The sequence below is a fragment of the Schistocerca americana genome, chromosome 3, assembly GCF_021461395.2.
Source record: "Schistocerca americana isolate TAMUIC-IGC-003095 chromosome 3, iqSchAmer2.1, whole genome shotgun sequence".
NCBI lineage: Eukaryota > Metazoa > Arthropoda > Insecta > Orthoptera > Acrididae > Schistocerca > Schistocerca americana.
Genome location: NC_060121.1, coordinates 410,730,423 through 410,754,987, shown reverse-complemented (window position 1 = coordinate 410,754,987; position 24,565 = coordinate 410,730,423). Strand labels below are relative to the sequence as shown.

Sequence of the window (24,565 nt, the reverse complement as noted above, 5' to 3'; positions counted from 1 at the left end):
AATGATTGTTCCCGCTTTATTTTCAACACCTGTCTGACATTTCAGTTCTTTTTTCGTAAGCAATCAAGGATGTAATGACGTTTTGTCGTGTACTTAATTTGTGAAAGATAAAGGTGTAATTTGGTAACATACTCAACTAATGCTCACTGGATTGTGACAGATGCCCAAAGTCATGTTCCCCTGATTCTTTTGAGCAGAATAATTTAAGGAAAAACACAGATTTTTCACACTTATGACCACATGATAAAATATTTATTTGTGACATGCTACTTCCTTTCCTTAAGGTGTTGTACAGAACAGGCATTTTAGAGGCTTTTGTTGTACTGCAGCAGTCTCACAAATATATTATAATAAATCTTTTGTTATTTAGACTGTTAAAAACTTTTACTTTGTGAACAGCATACACAATGAGTTGCTCCACTAAAAACAAAGTACTTTGGCACAGATGGTCCCATGAAATAGGAAAAATTAATAAAAAAAACTGTCACAAACCACATAAGGAGTAATGGAAGATACTTGTCAACACATTAATGAGCAGTACATATTTACTACCAAAGGGCGACACTGTTTACGGGAAATAACAGTGGCAAAATACAGTACTGCCACTGAGGTTTACCTAGTATCACACAATGTGACCATAAACAGAAATTACAAGTGACATGAAAGCATTTACTTGTTTTCCAGATGTTAAAGTAGTAATAATCAGTGTAGTGACAGTGTGTGAACATAAATGGTAAGATTTCTGCAATTAAGAAGAAACACTAGAGGAAACAAACAACAAAAAAGACGTTTTGCAGACTATAAGTTCTGAATATCGGTAAACCATGCTCAAATAATCAGGAACATGAAATGACAGAAACTGTACAAAAAAAATGTTTGGATATAGTTAGCGGAAAAAAAACCACACTACTTCAGTGAAAGAGGGCATGTATAACTGAATGAATTTCACCTTGGTGTACAATGGTCCCAACATTTATAGATGTAGTAGCAGTGACATTGTACGTGAAATACACAAAAAATTAAAATGGAAGTGATGTGATTTATAAAGTATTCTTCCTATACTTTTTTTAATATCAAGCACAGTCCAATTTCATTTTTGAGCACAATATTTCAATGAACAATTAAGTCATCTTCATTTGGATGCTTTATGTAGGGGTTTTATATGCTTTCACTACCCAGTCTCTAACTACACTGTTTTATACTGTCAATGCTGGCCCTGAGTTCGTAGTCAAGTTTGATTCCTGGCATCCTCTACAGTCTCTGGTGTGCATTTCCTTTCCCACACTTGTGTAGTGACTCCATAAAATGCCCATATCTTCCATATTTTCCAGCTGTTGCGGATGAGATGACTGGTGAGGCCTTAATAAACGAGTGTGTGAACCATTTATACAGTAATCATCCAGTTATTAGAAGTATTGATTATCTTAAAGTTAGAGAGCTGACCTTTTCCTTTCTTGGTGGGAATAAAATGTATTGGATGTAGTTTTTCAGTAGGTGTCTAACTTACCTGGAAATTATAATGTAACTGTATAGATAAAAAAATGTACTCACCTAGAGGGGGTGGGATGGGGTGGAGAGTAGAGCAGGAGAAAACATATATAAGTTTAAGTAAATGTGCAAGCTTTTGGAGCCACTGGCTCCTCCTCTTGGCAGAAGGGTTGAAGGTGGAGGAAATGGGGAGAGTTCAGAAAAGTTGCCAAAACCCCAAGTCAGGGGAGACTTACTAGATGGTAAATATTTTCAAAAATTGATTACTTTTGTTGATGTATCTGGAAATTACATATGCATTAGTCATGTATGTGACCCTCATATTTTATAGTTTTTTCATGGAGTTAATCTCTTCCACAGAAATATTTATTGGGCCAAAAGACTATCCCAACTGGTAAATCTGAAAATTATTGCCTTTGAAATACCCTTAATAGCTTTCTCAGTTCTTTGGCTAGCCTGTCATTGTCTAGTAACATGTGAACTTCATAGACTAGGATTAGCACACAATTGTTTTGTGGCAGATGGTAAACGCTACAGGTGTGAAGGCAGAGGTTGGTGATGTGGATTTTCTACAAACACCATGATCAAGTGATCTGTTAACTCTTCACTTATCCAGCACATCAAAGAATGGTAGCTTGCTCTATTTCAATTTCTATAGTTAATTTTATATTAAGATGAACAGGATTTAGGTAATCCAAGATAACATGAACAGTTCCATCCCAAGTGGCTTTAGCACAAATATGTCTACATACTGACAGTGTGAGCTTCCCTCTCTCTTTTGACTCACAAAATTAGTGTTCAAAGTTGTGGCTGAAGAAGCAGATGGTTGGGTAAATGTGCAACCTAGTAGAAATTTTGGCTCAAGTAGACATTTAAGGGATTGTTACACATTGTTGCATTCATAACACTTTGGCCCACTAGGCTGTAGAATCATTGATATTTTTGTGAGGTTCCTGTCAACAGATTAGAATTGCAGTATATGCCAACATTCGCAAATAAAACTAATAGATATAACAGATAAGTAACCGAAGGTGACATACACTTATGCCTGAAACTGAATAAAATTTATTATATGAAATAAAATTAAATTAATTTTCAACTAATGTCTCAGAATGAAAGAAATAAAATAAAAACAGTTTTTAAGTGAAATACTACCAGCATGGTTCATATTTGTATGAAGTAAAGCAATCATTACATCAGATCTGAAGACAGTGAACTCCTATACCAAACAACCATCACATGTGACCAAAGACCAATAGTGATATAGTTACACAATAATCAGAAATTAAAGTTCATTAAATGATTCTGTAGTCATTAAAAAGTGGCAATTAAATTGTCCAATAATATCTGTTTGGTTTCTCATTCGTGCTACTAGTTCATGAGAAATTCATTTAAACAGGTTTTAGTTCACAGCAGCACTTTACATCTGCAAAGCACTCTCATCAAAAGTTGAAGTTCTTGCAGTCTGCAAACAACTGTCACCCACAAATGACCACTGAAATAAAGTTACATTATTATGAGAAGGAAAGTTGTTACTCACCATATAGCGGAGATGCTGAGTCGCAGATAAGCACAACAAAAAGACTCACAATTACAGCTTTTGGCCATTAAGGCCTTCGTCATCAATAGAAACACATATGCAAACACACACACACACACATTGTGTATGTGTGTCTATTGTTGACAAGGACCTTAATGGCCAAAAGCTATAATTGTTAGAGTCTTTTTGTTGTGCCTATCTGCAACTCAGCATCTCCACTATATGGTAAGTACTAACTTTCCTTCCCATAATACTGTCACATTCCATCCTGGATTTTCCATTGTTTGATTTTTGCCTGAAATAAAGTTACTTACAGAGCTTAACATGTAAAGTCCTTCACTCTCTGAATGGTTGATTTGCTGCACAAAAACCTCCCTCCAGTGCTTACTATTGCCAAACTAACAACTGAGACCATGATCATAACTGAGACACAAAAGACAATGCAGCAATGGCATTTCTCACTTATAAAGTCTAGCTGATGTCACACTGCCATATTTGTTACAACAAAAAATACTTTAGGACCACCCATTCAGGTTTCTCGAATATAACAGTAGAACTCTAATGAAAAATTATAGTGAAGACACTGAGTCACAGATGGGCACACCAAACAGACTGCTGCGCACTTGAACTTTCGGGCACAAGACCTTTTTCTAAAGAGGAAAATACATTAAAACAAGCACAACATGTAAACACACACACACACACACACACACACACACACACACACACAAAGCACCGTCTCTGGCCACTGAGGCTGGACTGTGTACAGCAGCTGTGCCTGATGGGAGAAGCAATCTGTGGATGGTGTGGGCAAGGAGAAGGCTGGGGTGGAGAGGAAGAGGGATAGCAGAGTAGGAGTGAGGAAGCTGTCGTACTGCTTGTGGTGGCATACAAGGATGTGATGGGGACAGGGTAGGGCTGCTAGGTGCAGTAGAAGGTTTGAGGGGAAGGCGGAGGGAGGAGAATGAGAAATGAGAGAACAAGGAGGGTAAAAAGACTGGTGGTTGTGTTGATGGAATAGAAAGTTGTGTAGGGCTGGAGTTGGAGCAAGGAAGGGGACAGGCAGGTGAAGGACAGGGACTACCGAAGGCTGAGGCCAGGGGGTCTTACAGGAATGTAGGAGAGAGTTCCCATGTGCACAATTCAGAAAAGCTGCTGATGGTAGGAAGGACCCTCATGGTGTATGGTGTGAAGCAGCCACTGAAGTGAAGCACCGTGTGTTGGGCAGTATGTCATGCTTGTGAGAATGTGTGTGTGTTTCCTGCTTTAGAAGAAGACATTTTGACTGAAAGCTCATATGTATAACACTCTTTTTGTTGTGCCTGTCTGCAACTCAACGTCTCCTCCATATGGTGAGTAGCAATCCATCCTTTTCATAATATTAACATTAGAACTATACAGGTACAAAGTGAGCCCTGTTTCTTGTAGTAATTTGCCAACTACAAACTATATTATAAGTCTATTGACTTCATTGTTAATTACAAAATATGTATGAAACTTTTCCCAAAACTGATTTACACGAAAAAACTTGTTAATTTATAAATATACAAAATTAAGTGGGTAGTTATTCCAAATTGTCTTTTGATGACCTTTCGCCTACTGCCCTCAGAATTTACAATACGTGCACCACACTTTGAGGGCAAAAGCCTTTATTAATGGCTGATCCAAATACAGGGCTATTCAAAGTGAGTTGTGTAAAAGTAACAGTAAATAATTTCAAAACCACTGACTGAGTACTCTCTCAGAGCTCTTCTGACTGAGTATTCTCTCAGAGCTCTTGAAACCTCGTGCTATGTTCTCAAGTTTGAATCCTATGCCTCCAGATGTCACTCCATCCTAATTATGCAGAAATTTTGCATGACTACAATAACAATGGAGACATACAGCGGTCGCTTGCGATACCACACAATGCAATCAGCAATTGTTGTAAGAAGACACTTCAGAATGGAATATCATAAAGCTCTGCCTCAGGCAAAGACTATAAAAGCATGGTATGATCGGTTTGTGGAAACAGGTTGTGTGGCGCATAACGAGAATGGTCAAAGTCACCCAAAGGTAGCAGGCCTCATTGTGGAAGCGATGAGAAGAATGTATGCACAGAGTACAAGTAAGTCCACAATGAGGGCAAGTTTGGAATTACATATCTAGGCGTTGCTGAACTACCTGATGCCACAAATTCAAGACAACAGGGTGCATTCATTTTACAGCAATATGGGGGCCCTCCACCAAGAGTTTACAGTGTACCTATCTCATACTGTTGCTGTTTGGATTGGATGAGGTGGGAGACAGTCTGACCACTGAGATCTCTGATGTGACACTTAGTCTTTCATCTGTGGGAATATGTTAAAAGACAAGGTGTACATCCTTCCACTTCACGTAACTATTAATGAGCTTTGCAAAACACATCAGAGGTGCACTGAATGAGGTAGATGCTGCTATCCTCTCGCACCTCTGGGGAGAAATTTCATACAGATGTGTTAGCTGCTGTGTGACAAGGGGAAGCCACAGGGAATACTCGCAAAAAGAAACTTGATGTTCTGTCAATTTCACAACTGAGAATGTATTATTTCAATCAAGTAAATCCCCTGCATTATTTAACATCACTTTCAGGTAACTAAGGAAAATCCAGGATGGAATGTAGCAATATTACAAAAAGGAAAGCTGCTACTCACCATATAGCAGAGATGCTGAGTCGTAGATAGTCACAACAAGAATACTGTCACAAAATGAGCTTTTGGCCAACAAGGCCTTTGTCGAAAAAAGAAAACACACACACGACTACAGTCTCTGGCAGCTGAAGCCAGACTACGAGCAGCAGCGCATGATGGGAAAGGCAACCAGGTGGGGGTTGCCTCTCCCGTCATGCGCTGCTGCTCGTAGACTGGCTTCAAGTACCATAGACTATGGTCATGTGTGCATGTCAGTTGTGTTAGCATCAGAGTGAGTGAGTAAGAGAGTGTGTGTGTGTGTGTGTGTGTGTGTGTGTGTGTGTGTGTGTGTGTGTGTGTGTGTGTGTGTGTGTGAGAGAGAGAGAGAGAGAGAGAGAGAGAGAGAGAGAGAGAGAGAGAGAGAGAGAGAGAGAGAGAGAGGGAGAGTGTGTTTTGTTGATGATGATCAGCAATAGCTGAATAAATTCACCTCTGGATCTTAAGTCTTGCTTAAACACAATTAAATACATGTTTTGATAAACTCTTAAGTTAACTGAGACTGTGTACAAATTCTGTGGAGTGTTTGCCATTATTCACTTATTCACTGACAGTTTACCTCAGATATTTTGACAGGGGATATTGGAGTGTGTTAGTCTTACTAGCTACTGGTCATAGGTGAATGCCTCCCTTGATTACTCTCAAAAGCCTATACAGTAAAGGTGGCACAGGAATTTGTGATCTTATGTCCCTACATAGGAAGTTGGCTGCAGTGAGTACAATCAACATCATTTTGAAAGTAACAACATTTATCTGCCTGAAGGAAATCTCATCCAGCAAATCAAAAACTTATTGTTGTCATCAATGTGTGTCATAAGAACAGTAGCATTGCCATTGTTGCAATGTAAAATTACTGTTTTCTTGTCTTGCTGCTTGCTTTTCACTGGAAATGTTGAACTTGGGTATTTTCACTTTGGTTAGTGTTCAACATACTTTACAGCATAACTCTCATCACTCTCACTGATAGTGATACTGCAACTTTCTCCACGGAGCTGATGTATTCTGCTACTGGTATCATACTTGGAGTTGACATGAAATATAGCCTTTTCCAAAGAACCTTCACCATATTATCATTCAAATGATTTTCAGTGAGTTTAAATACGGAACAGAATGCTACTTAATGTAACAGCTTTTTCTGTAAGCCTTCTGAAGTGTAGACATTTTTATGTGCATGGATTATGTTTGTGACCATGTTGTGTTTTGACTCACTCATGTACATCAGCAGCAATTTATGAATGGACATGAAAAAGTGACATCTAATGTACATGGGGCGGCTTGAATGTTTCCATGATGTATAATACTGCTGGTTTCAGTAGTGACAATATGATGCTTGATGTTGTAAACACTGGTACAACTTAAAATAAGATCTGACAAGACCAATACCAGGGTATGGACTCATGCTTCTGAGAACAGCATAACTTAGGAGTGTTTCAAATATGGTTTCAATTGTGTTTAATCAGGGTGTAAGATCCACAGCTGAATTTATTAAGCCATTGCTGATCATCAAGTCCTGTCACAGCCAGGAAACATGAAGAAGATTTATTTATTTATTTATTTATTTAACTTTAAATGTGAACATTTTAGGTTAGTCTTTTCCATGACTGTTATTGATACTGGATGAAACAACAAGATTCCTATTACCAGTCACAGTTTATTTATATCCTCAATGCATTTTGGAGGTTTAAACCTTCATCATCAGGTGGATTTACGTGTGTTAATATGACATGTGGATGTGTTGTGTTAAGATGTAATGGTAACTTGTGGTGCTTTCTCCAGTGGTTGCAGGTTCCTTTCTCTGTCAGGTATGATGTGTTACAAAAGAGAAAGGAACCTGTGACCAATGGAGACAGTGCCACAACATCTCCCACAATTGTAACAGAACACACAAATATGTCACACTAACACATATAAATCCACCTTCGAAACATGCCATGGATATAAATAAACAATTAGTGGTAATAGTAAACTTGTTTCATTCAAGAAGATTTTTATTTAATGGAGTAATGATATATACTCACAAAAACAAAACCATGTTAAAAAAAGACTGAGAAAGGCAATGTTATATTCCTTACATCAGATATGGGGTTTTGAATGCCCATGTCCACAAGATATAGGGTTAGAGATAGTGATGCTAACGGTGATGTATTTTCTGGTTGAGTAGTGTTAGGCAAACATCTGTAACTCTATACTTTAATGTGGTTTAGTAGTTATGTGCCTGAATATAGATCCAAAGCTCTGGGGGTGGGTTCAACCCAGGTTACTCCTAGAGACTTTATCTGCCTCTCATCATTTCTTTTACCACTGGTTGTTTTTGGTAATGTGAAAAATGCCATGTTGGACTGTGATTCAGAAGCCACGCTAAACTGTAGGGGTCCCTATAATTAGCTGTCAGTCAGTTCAAAGGTCAAGGGAATACAAGTACATACCATCAATAGTAGATTCATGCCTAATAAAGCACTGTGATATTTAAACCAACATTTAGGTGTTGACATCTTTATCTTTTTATTTTTTACTGATATTTACCGTACATTTTTCAATATAGTCATTCAAATTTGTTTCTGTTACTGTGGAGTTTAGATGTTCATGACAATGTAGTATGTATCCATTTTCACAGTTGATCAGAGCTTAGCAGGGCCAGTCACTGCAGTGTACTACCCTGCCAGACAGCAACTGTGAGAAGATGGGATCTATATTGTCAAGAGACTCATTCTATTTTATTATGAAATGGCTAATAATTTTAATTATGCTATGTAAGTAACATAATGAAATGAGTCAGTTCTTACCTGACCGTGAATGAAAGAAGTTTGCAAGTAACTGTTGAAAGGGAATTTTTTTTGTAATAGCATACAAGCAGAAAATAGTTGATAATTATGTATCTAAAATTCAGTATACTGCGATATAAGAAGGCTTTGTGGAAGGAAATATAGTGAAGTTGAATATTCTTTAATGAAAATGTTGATATTTAATTGCAACCCTGATGTGGAAGTAACAGTAACACCCACAGAGAACAATGAAATCCTTTACTGTATTAATTACTAATGGTAGTCATCTGCGACTCCATAGCTATGAATTTTTTGACAAGAAAACGAAGAGATTACAACTCTTTAATTTATGTCTTTTCTATGAAAAGGAAATCTATTCTGGATTGTGAAGTTTTTTCTCTCTCTCTCTCTCTCTCCTTCTCTCTCTCTCCCCCCCCCCCCCCCCCCTTTTTTTTCTTCTTCTTTTTTTTATGAAGTCCGATACTGTTTATGATATAACCATGTCCCGGCTGTGGCAATAATGATTACCAAAGTAAAAAGGACAACTAAAACAAGCAGAAAGACATACATGTTAAATAAACTACATAAAAAAGCAGTAATGTCATATCCCAATGAGGAACTTGAAAATTTCAGTACAGGTCAGGAGCATGTAGAGGAACTCTGGCTCTAGTTTAAAAGAAAAGATGATCATGCTCTGGATAGATATGTAGTCAGTAGAACAGTTCATAATTGGAGGGAAAATCCATGGTAAACAGTCACTGTAAAGAAACTTCTAAAGAATCAGAGATTAGTGCATAATAGTGTAAAACAAACCGTAGGGCTGTAGATAGAGTGATGCTGAATGAAACATGTTTGGCTGTCAAGCAAATCATGATACCTTTAATGACTACCATAGCAGAATATTGTCAAATGACATTTCACAAAATCAAAAGAAATTCTGATCATATGTAAAGGTTGTTAGTGGCATCAAAGTTGGTGTCTAGTCCCTAGCGAATGTGACAGGTACTGAAATTGAGGGTAGCAAAGTGAAAGCTGAGATGCTTAACTCTGTTTTCAAATGTTCCTTTACAAAGGAAAACCCACGACAACTGCCCTAACTTAATTCTCGTACCACTGAGAAGATGAATGAAGTAAGTATTAGTGTCAGTGGTGTTGAGAAACAGCTGAAATCTTTAAAACTGAATAAAGCTCCAGGCCCCGATGGAATTCCTATCAGATTCTATACCGAATTTGCTGCTGAGTTAGTCCCTTTTTTCACTATAATTTATCATAGATCCCTTCAACAGAAAACTATGCCCAGTTCTTGGAAAAAGGCACATGTCACACCTGTCTACAAGAAGAGTAGTAGAAGTGATCCACAAAACATTCATCCAATATCCCTGGCATCAATTTGTTGTAAAATCTTAGAACATATTCTAAGATCAAGCATAATGAGGTTCCTTGAACAGAATAACCTCCTCAATGCCAACCAGCATAGATTTTGAAAACACTGATCATGTGAAACCCAACTCACACTTTTCTTACATGACATACTGAACCCATAACAGGACTGGAATAGGAAGTGCTGGGTGGGTGGATTGGGCAGGGGTTTGCACCTGGGTCTTCCACAGGGATATGGTCCTTGTGGCAGGGGGTTGGGATTGGGAGTGGCATGGGGATGGAGTAGGATGCTGTGGATGTTGGGAAGTATCTCAGGTAGGATGTCCCTCATTTCAGAGCATGATAATAGGTAATCAAAGCCCTGGCAAAGAATGTGGTTTAGCTGTTCCAGTCCAGACTGGTACTGGGTGATGAAGGGGACAGTCCTTTGTGGCTGGTTCTCGAAGGTGGTGGGAGGACTGGGGGTGTGAGGGGAAATGGTGTGGGAGATCTGTTTGCGGACTAGGTTTGGGGGATAGTGCCTGTCTGTGAAGGCCTTGGTGAGACCCTCAGCATATGGAGCAAGAGAGTTTTTGTCACTACGGATATGCCATCCCTGGGAGACCAGGCTATATTGGAGGGTTTTTTTTGGTGCGAAAGGGACAACAGCTGTCAAAATACACGTACATTGGTGGTTGGGGGGTCTAATATGGATTGAGGTGCAGATGGAGCCATCAGAGAGGGTGAGGTCAACATCTAGGAAGGTGGCACACAGGGTCTAGGGGGACCATGTGAAGCAAATGGGAGAGAAGGTGTTGAGGTTGTGAAGGAATGAATATAGGGTATCTTGGCCCAGAGTTCAGATCATGAAGATATCATCAGTGAACCTAAACCAGTGTGTGTCCCATATATCCTGGCAACACGGGGATGGCGGATCTGCAGTGACAAAAACTCTCTTGCTCAGTATGCTGAGGGTCTCACCCAGGCCTTCAGAAACAGGCACTATCACCCACACATAGTCCGCAAACAGATCTCCCGTGCTATTTCCCCTCACACCCCCAATCCTCCCACCAGCCCCAAGAACCAGACACAAAGGAGTGTCCCCTTCACCACCCAATATCACCCAGAACTTGAACAACTGAACCACATCCTTCAGTACGGCTTTGATTATCTGTCATCGTACCCCGAAATGAGGGGCATCCCACCTCTCCTAAAGTGGTGTTCTGTCACCCAATCTCTACAACATCCTAGTCCATTGCTATGCCACTCCAAATCCTAGCCCCTTGCCACAAGAATCATATCCCTGTGGAAGACCCAGGTGCAAAATCTGCCCAATCCACCCACCCAGCACTTCCTATTCCAGCCCTGCCAAGGGTTTACCCTACCCTATCAGGGGCTGGACCACCTGTGAAACCAACCATGCCATTTAACAGCTCTGCTGCAATCATTGCACAGTTTTTTGTATTGGTATGACAACTAACCAATTGTCCAGCAGATGAAGGGCAACCATCAAACTGTTGCTAAGAGTGAACTAGACCACTCTGTGGCACAACATGTATATAAACATGACACACTTGATTTCAATGACTGCCTCACTACCCAAGCCATCTGGAACCTTCCCTTCACCACCAGCTTTTCTGAACTGCACAGATGGGAGTTATCCTTACAACACATTCTCCACTCCCATAATTATCCTGGCATTAACCTACGATAACACATTGTCCCCATACCCTCCACCCAACAGTTCCATACATAGGGTATATGCATTTCGCAGAATAATAGCAGATTCTGGAGAACACATAAACATCAAAGAATTCAGCAGCTGCCAAGAGGCAACTGTGCCGTAAACAGAACTGTGACAGCAACAATATGTCATAGTCTGGTTAGTGTCCAGCCAGTGAGCATACTTAAAATTTTTGACTGAACATCTTGATGAAGATATCTATGTAAGTTGCTGAATTATTGTTTCCAGTAAAAAGCCAAGAAACATACCACGAAAACAAGTGTTTTCTCCTCGTTATGCGGGAACATGTGAAAGTGACACAGAGCGAGGGCCAAGAGACGTGATCAAAGATGACGATTCAACATTTATAGATAACTCTGGTCGATAAATGAATGCGGGAGGCATATACAATAGGCAAAATTTACTTATATAGGCACATTACTGACAACAGGAGCACGAGTACCAGTCAGGGAGAGTGAAAACAATTTAATATATGATTTTAATGAAAGCAAGTGCCAATTAAAAAAAAAAGACAGAATATTGGTCTGAACAAAAAAATCCTTAAACAGCAATAGGAATTTGTACATAATATGAAAAGTTCTGTGACATGCACAGCATTTGAACCACCCATGCTCAGAAGTTGAGATTCAATAATACAGATGAACTAAGCTTACTTGGCTGCTGAAGGGTTCAAAATGTTCATAATTTCCTTTACATCACTGAGCTGTACAGTTATGTCAATTATTAGTTCCCTTATTAAAGAACTTTGAACATAGGCTTCTGTAACAACTGCAATAACTTCCAAGCTTTGATAAATAAAACTCAAAGCTTCTATCAATCGGTAGAAGTTGTTGGTAGTGCACTGAAAAAAGACAAACATTAAGATTGTGGTGCATGTTATATTAAGAGTTGTGATCATGAAATAACAATGCATCAAAACATCTAAATTCATTTTCATGTAGTACACACTTAATGTGGCTAACACAGGATGATTTAATAATAAGCATGTACTATCATCTATGTCTCATTATAGCTATGTTGCATATTTTTCCTCAAGCACCAGGGATGAGAAGAAAATTATGTACATCAACTGCTATGTTGCAATCTGTAGTTGACTACTCATTTGGTAAACCACATCTTTCTTTCCGAAATATGGCCAGCATGTACCAAAATATTTACTTTATGGTACAAAATTTCTACCAAGAAAGTGCACTTTGATAAACAGCATGATATCTCTAGAAGTAATTCTTGAGTATATATCATAATGAGTACAGTGAAATATCTGCTTGTACTGGAGATTTTTTAGATGTAGCCTCCCCATAAACCGTGGACCTTGCCATTGGTGGGGAAGATTGCATGCCTCAGTGATACAGATAGCTGTACTGTAGGTGCAACCACAAAGGAGGGGTATCTGTTGAGAGGCCAGACAAACATGTGGTTCCTGAAGAGGGCAGCAGCCTTTTCAGTAGTTGCAGGTGCAACAGTCTGGATGATTGACTGATCTGGCCATGTAACATTAACCAAAACAGGCTTGCTGTGCTGGTACTGCAAACAGGCGAAAGCAAGGGGAAACTACAGCCGTAATTTTTCCCGAGGGCATGCAGCTTTACTGTATGATTACATGATGATGGCGTCCTCTTGGGTAAAATATTCTGGAGGTAAAATACTCCCCCATTCGGATCTCCAGGCGGGGACTACTCAGGAGGATGTCGTTATCAAGAGAAAGAAAACTGGCACTCTACAGATAGGAGCATGGAATGTCAGATCCCTTAATCAGGCAGGTGGGTTGGAAAATTTAAAATGGGAAATGGATAGGTTAAAATTAGATATAGTGGGAATTAGTGAAGTTTGGTGGCAGGAGGAACAAGACTTCTGGTCAGGTGAATACAGGGTTATAAATACAAAATCAAATAGGGGTAATGCAGGAATAGGTTTAATAATGAATAAAAAAATAGGAGTATGGGTAAGCTACTACGAACAGCATAGTGAATGCATTATTGTAGCCAAGATAGACATGAAGCCCAGGCCTACCACAGTAGTACAATTTTATATGCCAACTAGCCCTGCAGACGATGAAGAGATTGATGAAATGTATGATGAGATAAAAGAAATTATTCAGATAGTGAAGGGAGACTAAAATTTAATAGTCATGGAGAAATGGAATTCAATAGTAGGAAAAGGAAGAGAAAGAAAAGTAGTAGGTGAGTATGGAATGGTGGTAAGGAATGAAAGAGGGAGCTGCCTGGTAGAATTTTACAAGAGCACAACTTAATCATAGCTAACACTTGGTTCAAAAATCATGAAAGAAAATTGTATACATGGAAAAGGCCTGGAGACACAGGAAGGTTTCAGATAGATTATATAATGGTGAGACAGAGATTTTGGAACCAGGTTTTAAATTGTAAGACATTTCCAGAGCCAGATGTTGACTCTGACCTCAATCTATTGGTTATGAACTGTAGAAACTGCAAAAAGGTAGTAATTTCAGGAGATGGAACCTGGATAAACTGAAAGAACCAGAGGTTGTAGAGAGTTTCAGAGAGAGCACCAGATAACGATTGACAAGAACAGGGGAAGAAATATAGTAGCAGAAGGGGTAGCTTTGAGAGATGAAATAATAAGGCAGCAGAGGATCAAGTAGGTAAATAGACGAGGGCTAGTAGAAATCCTTGGGTACCGGTAAAAGAAGAAATATTGAATTTAATTGATGAAAGGAGAAAATATAAAAATGCAGTAAAAGAAGCCGGCAAAAAGATATAAAAATGTTTCAAAAATGAGATCGACAGGAAGTGCAAAATGGCTAAGCAGGGATGGCTAGAGGACAAATGTAAGGTGTAGAGCCATATATCATTAGGGCTAATATAGATACTGCCTACAGGAACATTAAAGAGACCTTGGGAGAAAAGAGAACCACTTGTATGAATACCAAGAGCTCAGATGGAAAAACAATTCTAAGCAAAGAAGGGAAAGCAGAAAGGTGGAAGGAGTATATAGAGGGTCTATATAAAGGTGCTGTACTTGAGGACAATATTATGGAAATGGAAGAGGATGTAGATGAAGGTGAAATGGGAGATATGATACTGTGTGAAGAGCTTGACAGAGCACTGAAATACCTAAGTCAAAACAAGGCCTCAGGAGTAGACAACATTCCATTAGAACTACTGATAGCCTTGGAGAGCCAGTCCTGACAAAACACTACGATCTAGTGAGCAACATGTATGAGATAGGAGAAATACCATCAGACTTCAAGAAGAATATAATTCCAATCCCAAAGAAAGTAGGTATTGACAGGTGTGAAAATTACAAAACTATCAGTTTAATAAGTCACAGCTGGACAGTACTAAAACAAATTCTTTACAGATGAATGGAAAAACTGGTAGAAGCCGATCTCGGGGAAGATCAGTCTGTATTCCGTAGAAATGTTGGAACACGTGAGGCAATACTGACCCTACGACTTATCTTAGAAGATAGATTAAGGAAAGGCAAACTTACATTTCTAGCATTTGTAGACTTAAAGAAAGCTTTTGACAATGCTGACTGGAATACTCTCTTTCAAATTCTGAAGGTGGCAGGGATAAAGTACAGGGAGCAAAAAGCTATTTACAATTTGTACAGATGGCAGTTATAAGAGTTGAGGGGCATGAAAGGCAAGCAGTGGTTGGGAAGGGAGTGAGACAGGGGTGTAGTAGATCCCCAATGTGATTCAATCTGCATATTCAGCAAGCAGTAAAGGAAGCAAAAGAAAAATTTGGAGTAGGAATTAAAATCCAGGGAGAAGAAATGAAAATTTTGTGGTATGCCAACGACATTGTAATTCTGTCAGAGACAGCAAAGGACCTGGAAGAGCAGCTGAACGGAATGGACAGTGTCTTTAAAGGAGGATATAAGATGAACATCAACATCAACAAAAGCAAAACAAGGATAATGGAATGCAGTTGAACTAAATCAGGTGATGCTGAGGGAACTAGATTAGGAAATCAGCAGTAGTTAAGTCTTGCTATTTGGGGAGCAAAATAACTGATTATGGTCAAAGTAGAGAGGATATAAAATGCAGACTAGCTATGGCAAGGAAATCGTTTCTGAAGAAGAGAAATTTGTTAACATCGAGTATAGATTTAAATGCCGGAAATCTTTTCTAAAAGTATTTGTATGGAGTAGGCCATGTATGGATGTGAAACATGAATGATAAATAGTTTAGACAAGAAGAGAATAGAAGCTTTTGAAATGTGGTGCTACAGAAGAATCCTGGAGATTAAATGGGTAGATCACGTAACTAAGGAGAAGATACTGAATAGAATTGGGGAGAAGAGAAATTTGTGGCACAATTTGACCAGAAGAAGGGATCGGTTGGTAGGACATGTTCTGAGGCATCAAGGGATTACCAATTTAGTATTGGAGAGCAGCCTGGAGGGTAAAAATCGTAGAAGGAGAACAAGAGATGAATACACTAAGCAGATTCAGAAGGATGTAGGTTGCAGTAGGTACTGGGAGATGTAGAAGCTTGCACAGGATAGAGTAGCATGGAGAGCTGTATCAAACCAGTTTCTGGACTGAAGACAACAACAACAACAACAACATTGGAAATATGAAAAAAATATAGTATAAAATCAGAACAGACTGAAAGCAAATGTCTTGGTGAATAAAGACAACCACTCAAACTGTACTAATTTTATTATTATTATTATTATTATTATTATTATCACTATTATTTTCAAAAAAGTGAACTGATTCCTCCACTCTACAAATTCTAAATTATAGGGCAGGTCCACATGGCAGGATCTATTGAAACTGCCCTATTTTAAATCAGATTAGGGAAAGTCTAATTTAATCTCAGTTATAGGAATATTGTACATCATACAAATAATGTTGGTTTCATCAGTCTGCGTTATTATACACTGCTTCAGAAAGCTAATTTTGACACTGACAAATTACAGCAGCACTGCTATGGTATGCAGGGAGATTGCACTGTGAGTCACATCATGAAGATTGCACATTCCCTTAGCTGCAGAACCAGTTGATTTACTGCTACAGATTTCCGCATGCCCCAGTATTCAGGAAATTTAAAATGCCCCTCTCTATAATTACGGACAGAAAACTGTCATGGATGTTCCGAAATGCCTCATCTCCCCAAAAAATACTATTTATTTGTCACTGGCCACATACTAGGATAGGCTTCATCATTAAAGAAGCTTTCTTTCAGTAGATTCTAACAAAAAACATGATTACCTTCACACAAATACTGTTAAAAACTAATGTCAATATTGCTGATATCATGGAATTACACCATCTTGTAGAAAGGATGTTCCATTAACCAGCTGTAAACCTTTATCTTAAAGTTACTAAAGGATGTGGATGAAATAGCATATGGGAGTTTCCTAAAACATTTTAGGGTGATTATTTTGGGCAAGTGACCTGTCTTTGGTAGTATGTATTTCAAATGTCTAGATTTACTTTGCTTTTGGTGCTGCAGTGGTAGATATCCTCTCTGTTCTCAAAATGGTGGTTGTTGTTGTTGTCCTGTTACTGATGATGATGATGCTGATGATGATGATAATGATGATGATGACAACTATAATGATGATGTCATCATCTTCAGTCCAAAGACTGGTTTGATATAACTTTCCATGTTAGTCTATCCTGTGCGAGCATGTTCATTTTTACGTAACTATTACAACCTACATCCATTTGAACCTGCTTACTGTAGTCAAGCTTTGATCTCCTCCTACAATTTTTGCCTCCCACATTTCTCTCAATAACTTATCCTATTTAGTCAAGTTGTGTGATCAATTTCTTTTGTCCCCAGATTGATCCACTACATTTTCATTAATTATCCAGTCTATCAATCTAATCTTCAGATTTTTCTGTAGCATCACATTTAATCTGTAGCAATACCAACGTATTTTTCATAATGCACATTACCAATGGGAGGGGGGGTGGTAGGTGGGTGGGTGGGGGTGGGGGGGGTACTTTGTCACCACACGAAAAAAATTAAAAAATTTGTTAATTTTCACTGACTTTGTTGTTGTTGTTGTCCTGTTACTGATGATGATGATGATTATAATGATGATGATGACAACTATAATGATGATATCATCATCTTCAGTCCAAAGACTGGTTTGATACAACTTTCCATGTTAGTCTATCCTGTGCGAGCATGTTTATTTTTACGTAACTATTACAACCTACATCCATTTGAACCTGCTTACTGTAGTCAAGCTTTGATCTCCTCCTACAATTTTTGCCTCCCACATTTCTCTCAATAACTTATCCTATTTAGTCAAGTTGTGTGATCAATTTCTTTTGTCCCCAGATTGATCCATTACATTTTCATTAATTATCCAGTCTATCAATCTAATCTTCAGATTTTTCTGTAGCATCACATTTAATCTGTAGCAATACCAACGTATTTTTCATAATGCACATTACCAATGGGAGGGGGGGTGGTAGGTGGGTGGGTGGGGGTGGGGGGTACTTTGTCACCACACGAAAAAAAATTAAAAAATTTGTTAATTTTCACTGACTTGTTATCAACATACTTTTTAAAAGCAATACTGATGAGAAAGTAGGGTATAGAAATGGAAACACACACTTGTCAATATCAATGCACTTTCAATAATATGGACTACCAATGGGGTGCTATTTTACTAATGGGATGGTACTTTATGCTGACAACATTCTTTTTAGAGAGATATTGATGAATCAGTAAGGTCCTGAACCTGAAAATATTTAATACAACTTTCACTGTGGACAGTGACATCTGCTACTAAGACTTCAATTTTTTAACTGAAAAATTTAAAAATTTTTGAAAGCTGGTCTAAGAATTCATTAAAAGAATAAATATTTAAAAAACTGGCAGAAGTAAAGCTGTGAGTACCGGGCGTGAGTCGTGCTTCGGTAGCTCAGTTGGTAGAGCACTTGCCCGCGAAAGGCAAAGGTCCCGAGTTCGAGTCTCGGTCGGGCACACAGTTTTAATCTGCCAGGAAGTTTCATATCAGCGCACACTCCGCTGCAGAGTGAAAATCTCATTCTGGAAATAAATATTTATTTCAAATATTTATTTCAAAATTTTAAAATATGAAGTAGATGACTAGATGACAATATTTTCAAAAGGCGGGCATAAAATATCCTCCCCTTGGTATCGCGAGGATTAAAAAGCTTCTATTTTCTTCTTGTCTGAACTCTTTGTCATCCACATTTCACTTCGAAACAGTGCAACACTCTTTTCAGAAATGCTTTTTATGGTACCGGCAACCTGCATTTTGTATTATTGCTACTTCAGACATAGTCATTTATTTTGCTGCCAAATAACAAAACTAATTTATTTGCAGTGTCTCGTTTCCTAATCTAATTTCCTCAGCATTGTTGAATTTAATTTAACTAACTTGCATTACTCTAGATTTACTTTTGCTGTTAGCCATTTTATAACCAATTTCCAAGACACATTCTTTCCATTTAAGTGATCTTTCAAGTCCTTTGATTGCATCATCAGCAAACCTAAAAATAGGCACAGACTTGTACCACTCTCACTCATTGCCACCCTTCCATGACCTTCAACTCTTATTAACTGCAGTCTGGTTACTGTACAAGTTGCAGATAATCTTTCACTGACTATATTTTATACTTGCTATGTTCATAATTTCAGAGTGTATTCCATCCAACATTGTCAAAAGCATTCTCTTAATTTACCAATGCCTTAAATGTATGTTTGTCTTTTTTTAGCCAACCTTCTAACATAAGTCATAAAGTCAATATTGCTTTGAGGTATTCCAACATTTCTCCAAAACTTAAATTGACATTCCCTGTGGTCAACTTCCACTAGTCTTTGCTTTTTTCTGCTTAGATTAGATATATCTTTTTTTTTTTTTTTTTCATAGATCCATAGTGAGGAGATCCTAACCGAAAGAAGACACACATTAATGTCCCTTCCATAAATTATAAGTGGAATCATCCTCATGGATGTGGAATAAGTAAAAAAAATATGAAACATATTTTCATTTAAGAAGTAATGACAATTGTAACACAGACATTTAAATAGGTATACACTGAGCTGCCTAAGATAACTCTCAGGTTACTTTACCCATCCATCATGAAACAGAAAGCAGTTTGCAACACTTATCTATATTTCAGAATGAATTTTCACTCTACAGTGCAGAAAGAAGTAATAACACTTGTAAGACAGACATTTAAATATGTATGCACTGAGCTGCCTAACATAACTCTTCGGTTACTTTACCAATGCATCAAAAAACAGAAAGCAGTTTGCAAAACTTATTTCTATTTCAGAATGAATTTTCACTCCGCAGCAGAGAGATCACTTGTTTGAAACTTCCCGGCAGATTAAAACTGTGTGCTCAACCAGAACTCGAACCTCATAATTTTGCCTTTTTGCAACCAAGTATTCTGCTGACTGAGCAACCCAACTACAACTCACAATCCATCAGCACAGCTTTACTTCTGTAGTACTACTTCTTCTACCTTCCATTCTTCACAGAAGTTCTCCCAAATACCTTGCAAGACTAACACTTCTGCAAGAAAGGACACTGCAGAGAACTTCTGAGGACTATGGAAGGCAAGAGAAGTGGTACTTGCAGAAATGATGTTGTGAGGGTAATTTGTGAGTCACGTTTGGATCACTCAGCCAGTGAAGCTTCCCAGTGTGGCATACAGTTTTAATCTGTTAGGATGTTTCACTTATTTAAATGGAATACATTACTGCATTGAAGATATGCAGAATTCAGTTTTTGTGTAATACTCAAAGTATTTATTATTATTAATAATAATAACTGAAAGACCTAAGTAGAAACAAGGCCCCAGGAGAAGACAACATTCCATCACAACTACTGATAGCCTTGGGAAAGCCAGCCATGACCAAACTCTTCCACCTGGTGGACAAGATGTATGAGACAAACGAAATACCATCGGACTTCAAGAAGAATATAATTCCAATCCCAAAGAAATCAGGTGCTGACAGGTGTGAAAATTAGCAAACTATCAGTTTAATAAGTCACAGTTACAAAATACTAACATGAATTCTTTACAGACGAATGGAAGAACTGGTAGGAGCCGACCTTAAGGAAGATCAGTTTGGATTCCCATAGAAATGTAGAAACATCTAAGGCAATACTGACCCTATGACTTATCTTAGAAGCTAGGCTAAGGAAAGGCAAACTTACATTTATAGCATTTGAAGACTTAGATAAAGTTTTTGACAATATTGACTGGAATACCCTCTTTCAAATTCTGAAGGCGGCAGGGGTTATATATAGGGAGCAAAAGGCTATATACAGCTTGTACAGATGGCAGTTATAAGAGTCAAGGGGCATCAAAGGGATGCAGTGGTTAGAAAGGGAGTGAGACATAGTTGTAGCCTATCCCTGACATTATTCAATCTGTACATTGAACAAGCAGTAAAGGAAACAAAAAAAATGAATTAGGAATTAAAATCCAGGGAGAAGAAATAAAAGCCTTGAGGTTTGCTGATGACATAGCAATTCGGTCAGAGACAGCAAAGGACTTGGAAGAACAGTTGAATGTAATGGACAGTGTCTTGAAAGGTGGATATAAGATGAACATCAACAAAACCAAAATAAGGATAATGGAATTTAGTCAAACTAAATCAGGTGATGCTGAGGGAATTACACTAGGAAATGAGAAACTTAAAGTAGTAGATGAGTTGTAGTTTTTTTACTTGGGCAGCAAAATAAATGAGAATGGTTGAAGTAGAGAAGATATAAAATGGAGAGTGGCGACGATGGCAACGAAAGCGTTTCTGAAGAAGAGAAATTTGTTAACATCAAATATAGATTTAAGTGTCATGCAGTCTTTTCTGAAAGTATTTGTATGTAGTGTTGCAATGTATGGATGTAAAACATGGATGATTAACAGCTTTTGAAGCTTTTGAAATGTGGCACTACAGAAGAATGCTGAATATTAGATGAGTAGATCATGTAACTAATAATGAGGTACTGAATAGAATTAGCGAGAAGAGGAATGTGTTGCATAACTTAACTAGAAGAAGGGTTTGGTTGGTAGGATACATTCTCAGACATCAAGGGGTCACCAATTTAGTACCGGAGGGAAGTGTGTAGGGTAAAAATCATAGAGATGAATACGTAAAGCAGATTCAGAAGGATGTAGGTTGCAGTAGTTATTCGGAGATGAAGAGGCTTGCACTGGATAGAGTAGCATGGACAGCTGCATCAAACCAGTCTCTGCACTGAAGACAACAGCAATAACAATAATAAACATCAACTGATTCTACTAAGAAATTCATTAGTGGAGTAGGAAAAGTTGGTGTTCAATAAGTTCTTTAGGCTGCTCTGAAACTGAACTTTATAAGTAGTTAAACTTTTTATGCCTGCTAGTAAGTTATTGAAAATGTGTGTTCTTGAATAATGGACAAGTTTCTGGATCAAAGTAAGTCTCCAAAAATCTTTAAGGAGCTTATTCTCATTTTTATTATTGATTCCATGAACTTGTCTGTTAGCTTGAAAATGAGATATATTAAGTATGACAAATTTCATTACGGAATAAATACGCTGGAAAGCAGTAGCAAATATCTCAAGTTCCTTGAACAGGCCTCTGTACAACATTCTTGAATTCATGCCCCAAATGATTCCTGTTACATGAAATTATCAAATTACAATGTGTTTGGTAACACATAATGTATAGGAAAGTATTTATTGTAATATGTGACCTTCACTTTAGTAATGAAGTACAATATTGTAAGTTATGTTAAGTATCTTCTGAGATTAAACAACAAACTTTAAATGTAACTTGGCTTACACCTGAACTCCAAGTCATTAGGGAAAAAAAGGAAAAGAAAAAAAAAAACATTTTGCAAATTATTATGGTATGTATTTGCAATTTCTTTTTTTCCTCATTTGACTATTTTTCTGTCTAATCAATGTGAGCACATGAAACTTTTTTTTTGTCAGCTCCCAGAACCTTTGACTATTGATGAGCAGCTCCACATGTCACATGTGGCATGGCTTGTAAAATATTTTTTGGAGGTGTAGATTGTTGACTCTCTTCTCCATATGCGAACATATCATTTCTTGTCCTAATCCGTCACTGAAAATTTCCTTTTATTGGTTCTGCCTTCCTGGTAGTTGTCATGTTGCTGTGAAAACAAACAGAGTATTCATTATGTTTGTACATGTGTCCAATGGGTATCTTTTTGACCATCACTTTCATTTGTATCCATGTGCCTTCTGGTCAAGATAATAAACTCCTTATTCAGTTTTATTATTGAATAAAACCACCTCCAGCTTCTTTTTATGTCTTTCATCTACTGTGACACTGTAGTGCAGAGAACTTAACAGGACAACACTTTTTTGTGCATATAACTTAAAAATGTTACACTGTCTTCAAAAAAAGTGATGATAAAACTTATCTGGACTTGAAAACCTTCATTTTTGGTAGAATCCCCCCCCTCAAAGTTCCACCTGCTGTAACCATTTCCCACAATATTTCTTCAAATAAAAGGACTCTTGTGAAAGCATTATCCGTTAACATATTTGTAGAGGCTTCTCTTAATGCCTTTGGTAGTGTCTTCACTGTAGCAGAAGCAACATCAGTTTCCCTTGTTTGATCAATGGACAAAAGATGTATTCATCTAGGCAGACACAATATTCTGCCATTTTTTTTCTTGATAGTACTAATGTGTCTACCTTCTGCAGTAGTAAAATGCATAACTTCTTCTAAGAATTTTTTTTTTTTTTTTTTAGATGAAGCAGTCCCATGAATTCTTAGCGTAATAGTCACACAACCTGTCCAGGATCATGTGGAATTTTTATGATTTTCTATACTCAAATTCTGCTGCATTGTGGCACAGTACTCCACTAGGTTCCACCACAGTCAATAAAGAAAACAGCAGTTCTGTAGTCCTTCTCCATTTGGAAAGCCAGAAGACATGGATTCATCATCATGGGGACCCTCAATGTCTGAATCACTGTCACCTTTATGATCAGAAAGAGCTCCACCATAAAGTTGTTCAGGAAAGATTTATTCAAAACTCTGATCACTTGTGCTGACTTCACATGATGTTCTTTTGGTTATAACAGATAACATAGGATCCATGCTGCAAGTATGGGATAAAAATACCTGAACTTATCTTAACCTAAACCAAATTTACTCAATTGTAGCTTTTGTAGTATTTCTGGCTTTTCAACACTGAGCTTAGGAGTGCAGAACTGTTAATTGTTGTCAGTACTTGCAAATATAATGTGCAGCTCAGATCAAAGATTAATAAATCATTCCCAACGTGGCACGTATGCTAAGGAGACTAAAAGACCTCTCCCATGTATTATACATGTAGGATTACAAAATCAATAAAGAAAAATAGTAATTTTCACTTGCATCAAATAATGCTTTTCCTTAGTAAGCTTCCAAATGCAGGTTTTGTATCCTGATCAGTATTAGCACTTAACATAAGGAATTGCATTTCAGGTAGAATCAACTAACTTTTGGTTCTGTAACATAATTTTGTTCATTAGGCCTTTCCATAAATGTAATATCAATGACCATTTCTGAGCAATTAGCTACCCTAATCTGCAAACAATTCATATTAGTTTTTGCAACCATGACTATAAATTGATAGTTCATATTATTTATATCTGTCAGACTCCACCTTCTTTGGAACACAGTTCATTAGATTTGTCTTAAAGATGGAGTCTGTGCATACCTTGTGGGAAATTAGTAATAATGTTATCTAAATAATCAGTATTTGAGAAGGGGAGGAGTCATGCAATACAAATTTAACAGCCTTAAAACATTATCAGTGGAATATTTCTTCAATTGTTCAATATGCAGGAAGTTAAGCCATTGTCTAAGGAAGGAGATAAAGAAATACCATCAAAATTCCATCCCATTTCAATTTTCCAACATCCTTGAAAATTTTGGAAAAAATGTATAATCAGTTTCTTAACCATCTGACAGCAAATAATATATTGTCATAGTCACAGTTTGGATTTCTAAAACTACAGAA

General features: G+C 37.7%; 1 protein-coding gene across 2 annotated transcripts in view; it reads right to left on the bottom strand.

Moving 5' to 3' along the window:
* Positions 1-24,565, bottom strand: part of LOC124607449 (DNA mismatch repair protein Msh3-like) — a 365,016-nt gene that overhangs the window by 168,642 nt on the left and 171,809 nt on the right. For both annotated transcript variants that reach the window (XR_006978833.1, XM_047139784.1), the window contains exon 11: positions 12,252-12,439. Coding sequence is in view for 1 of the 2 variants with exons in the window: in XM_047139784.1 (XP_046995740.1) it covers positions 12,252-12,439 (188 nt within the window). In the remaining variant the exon portion in view is untranslated. The remainder of the gene's footprint in view (positions 1-12,251; positions 12,440-24,565) is intronic.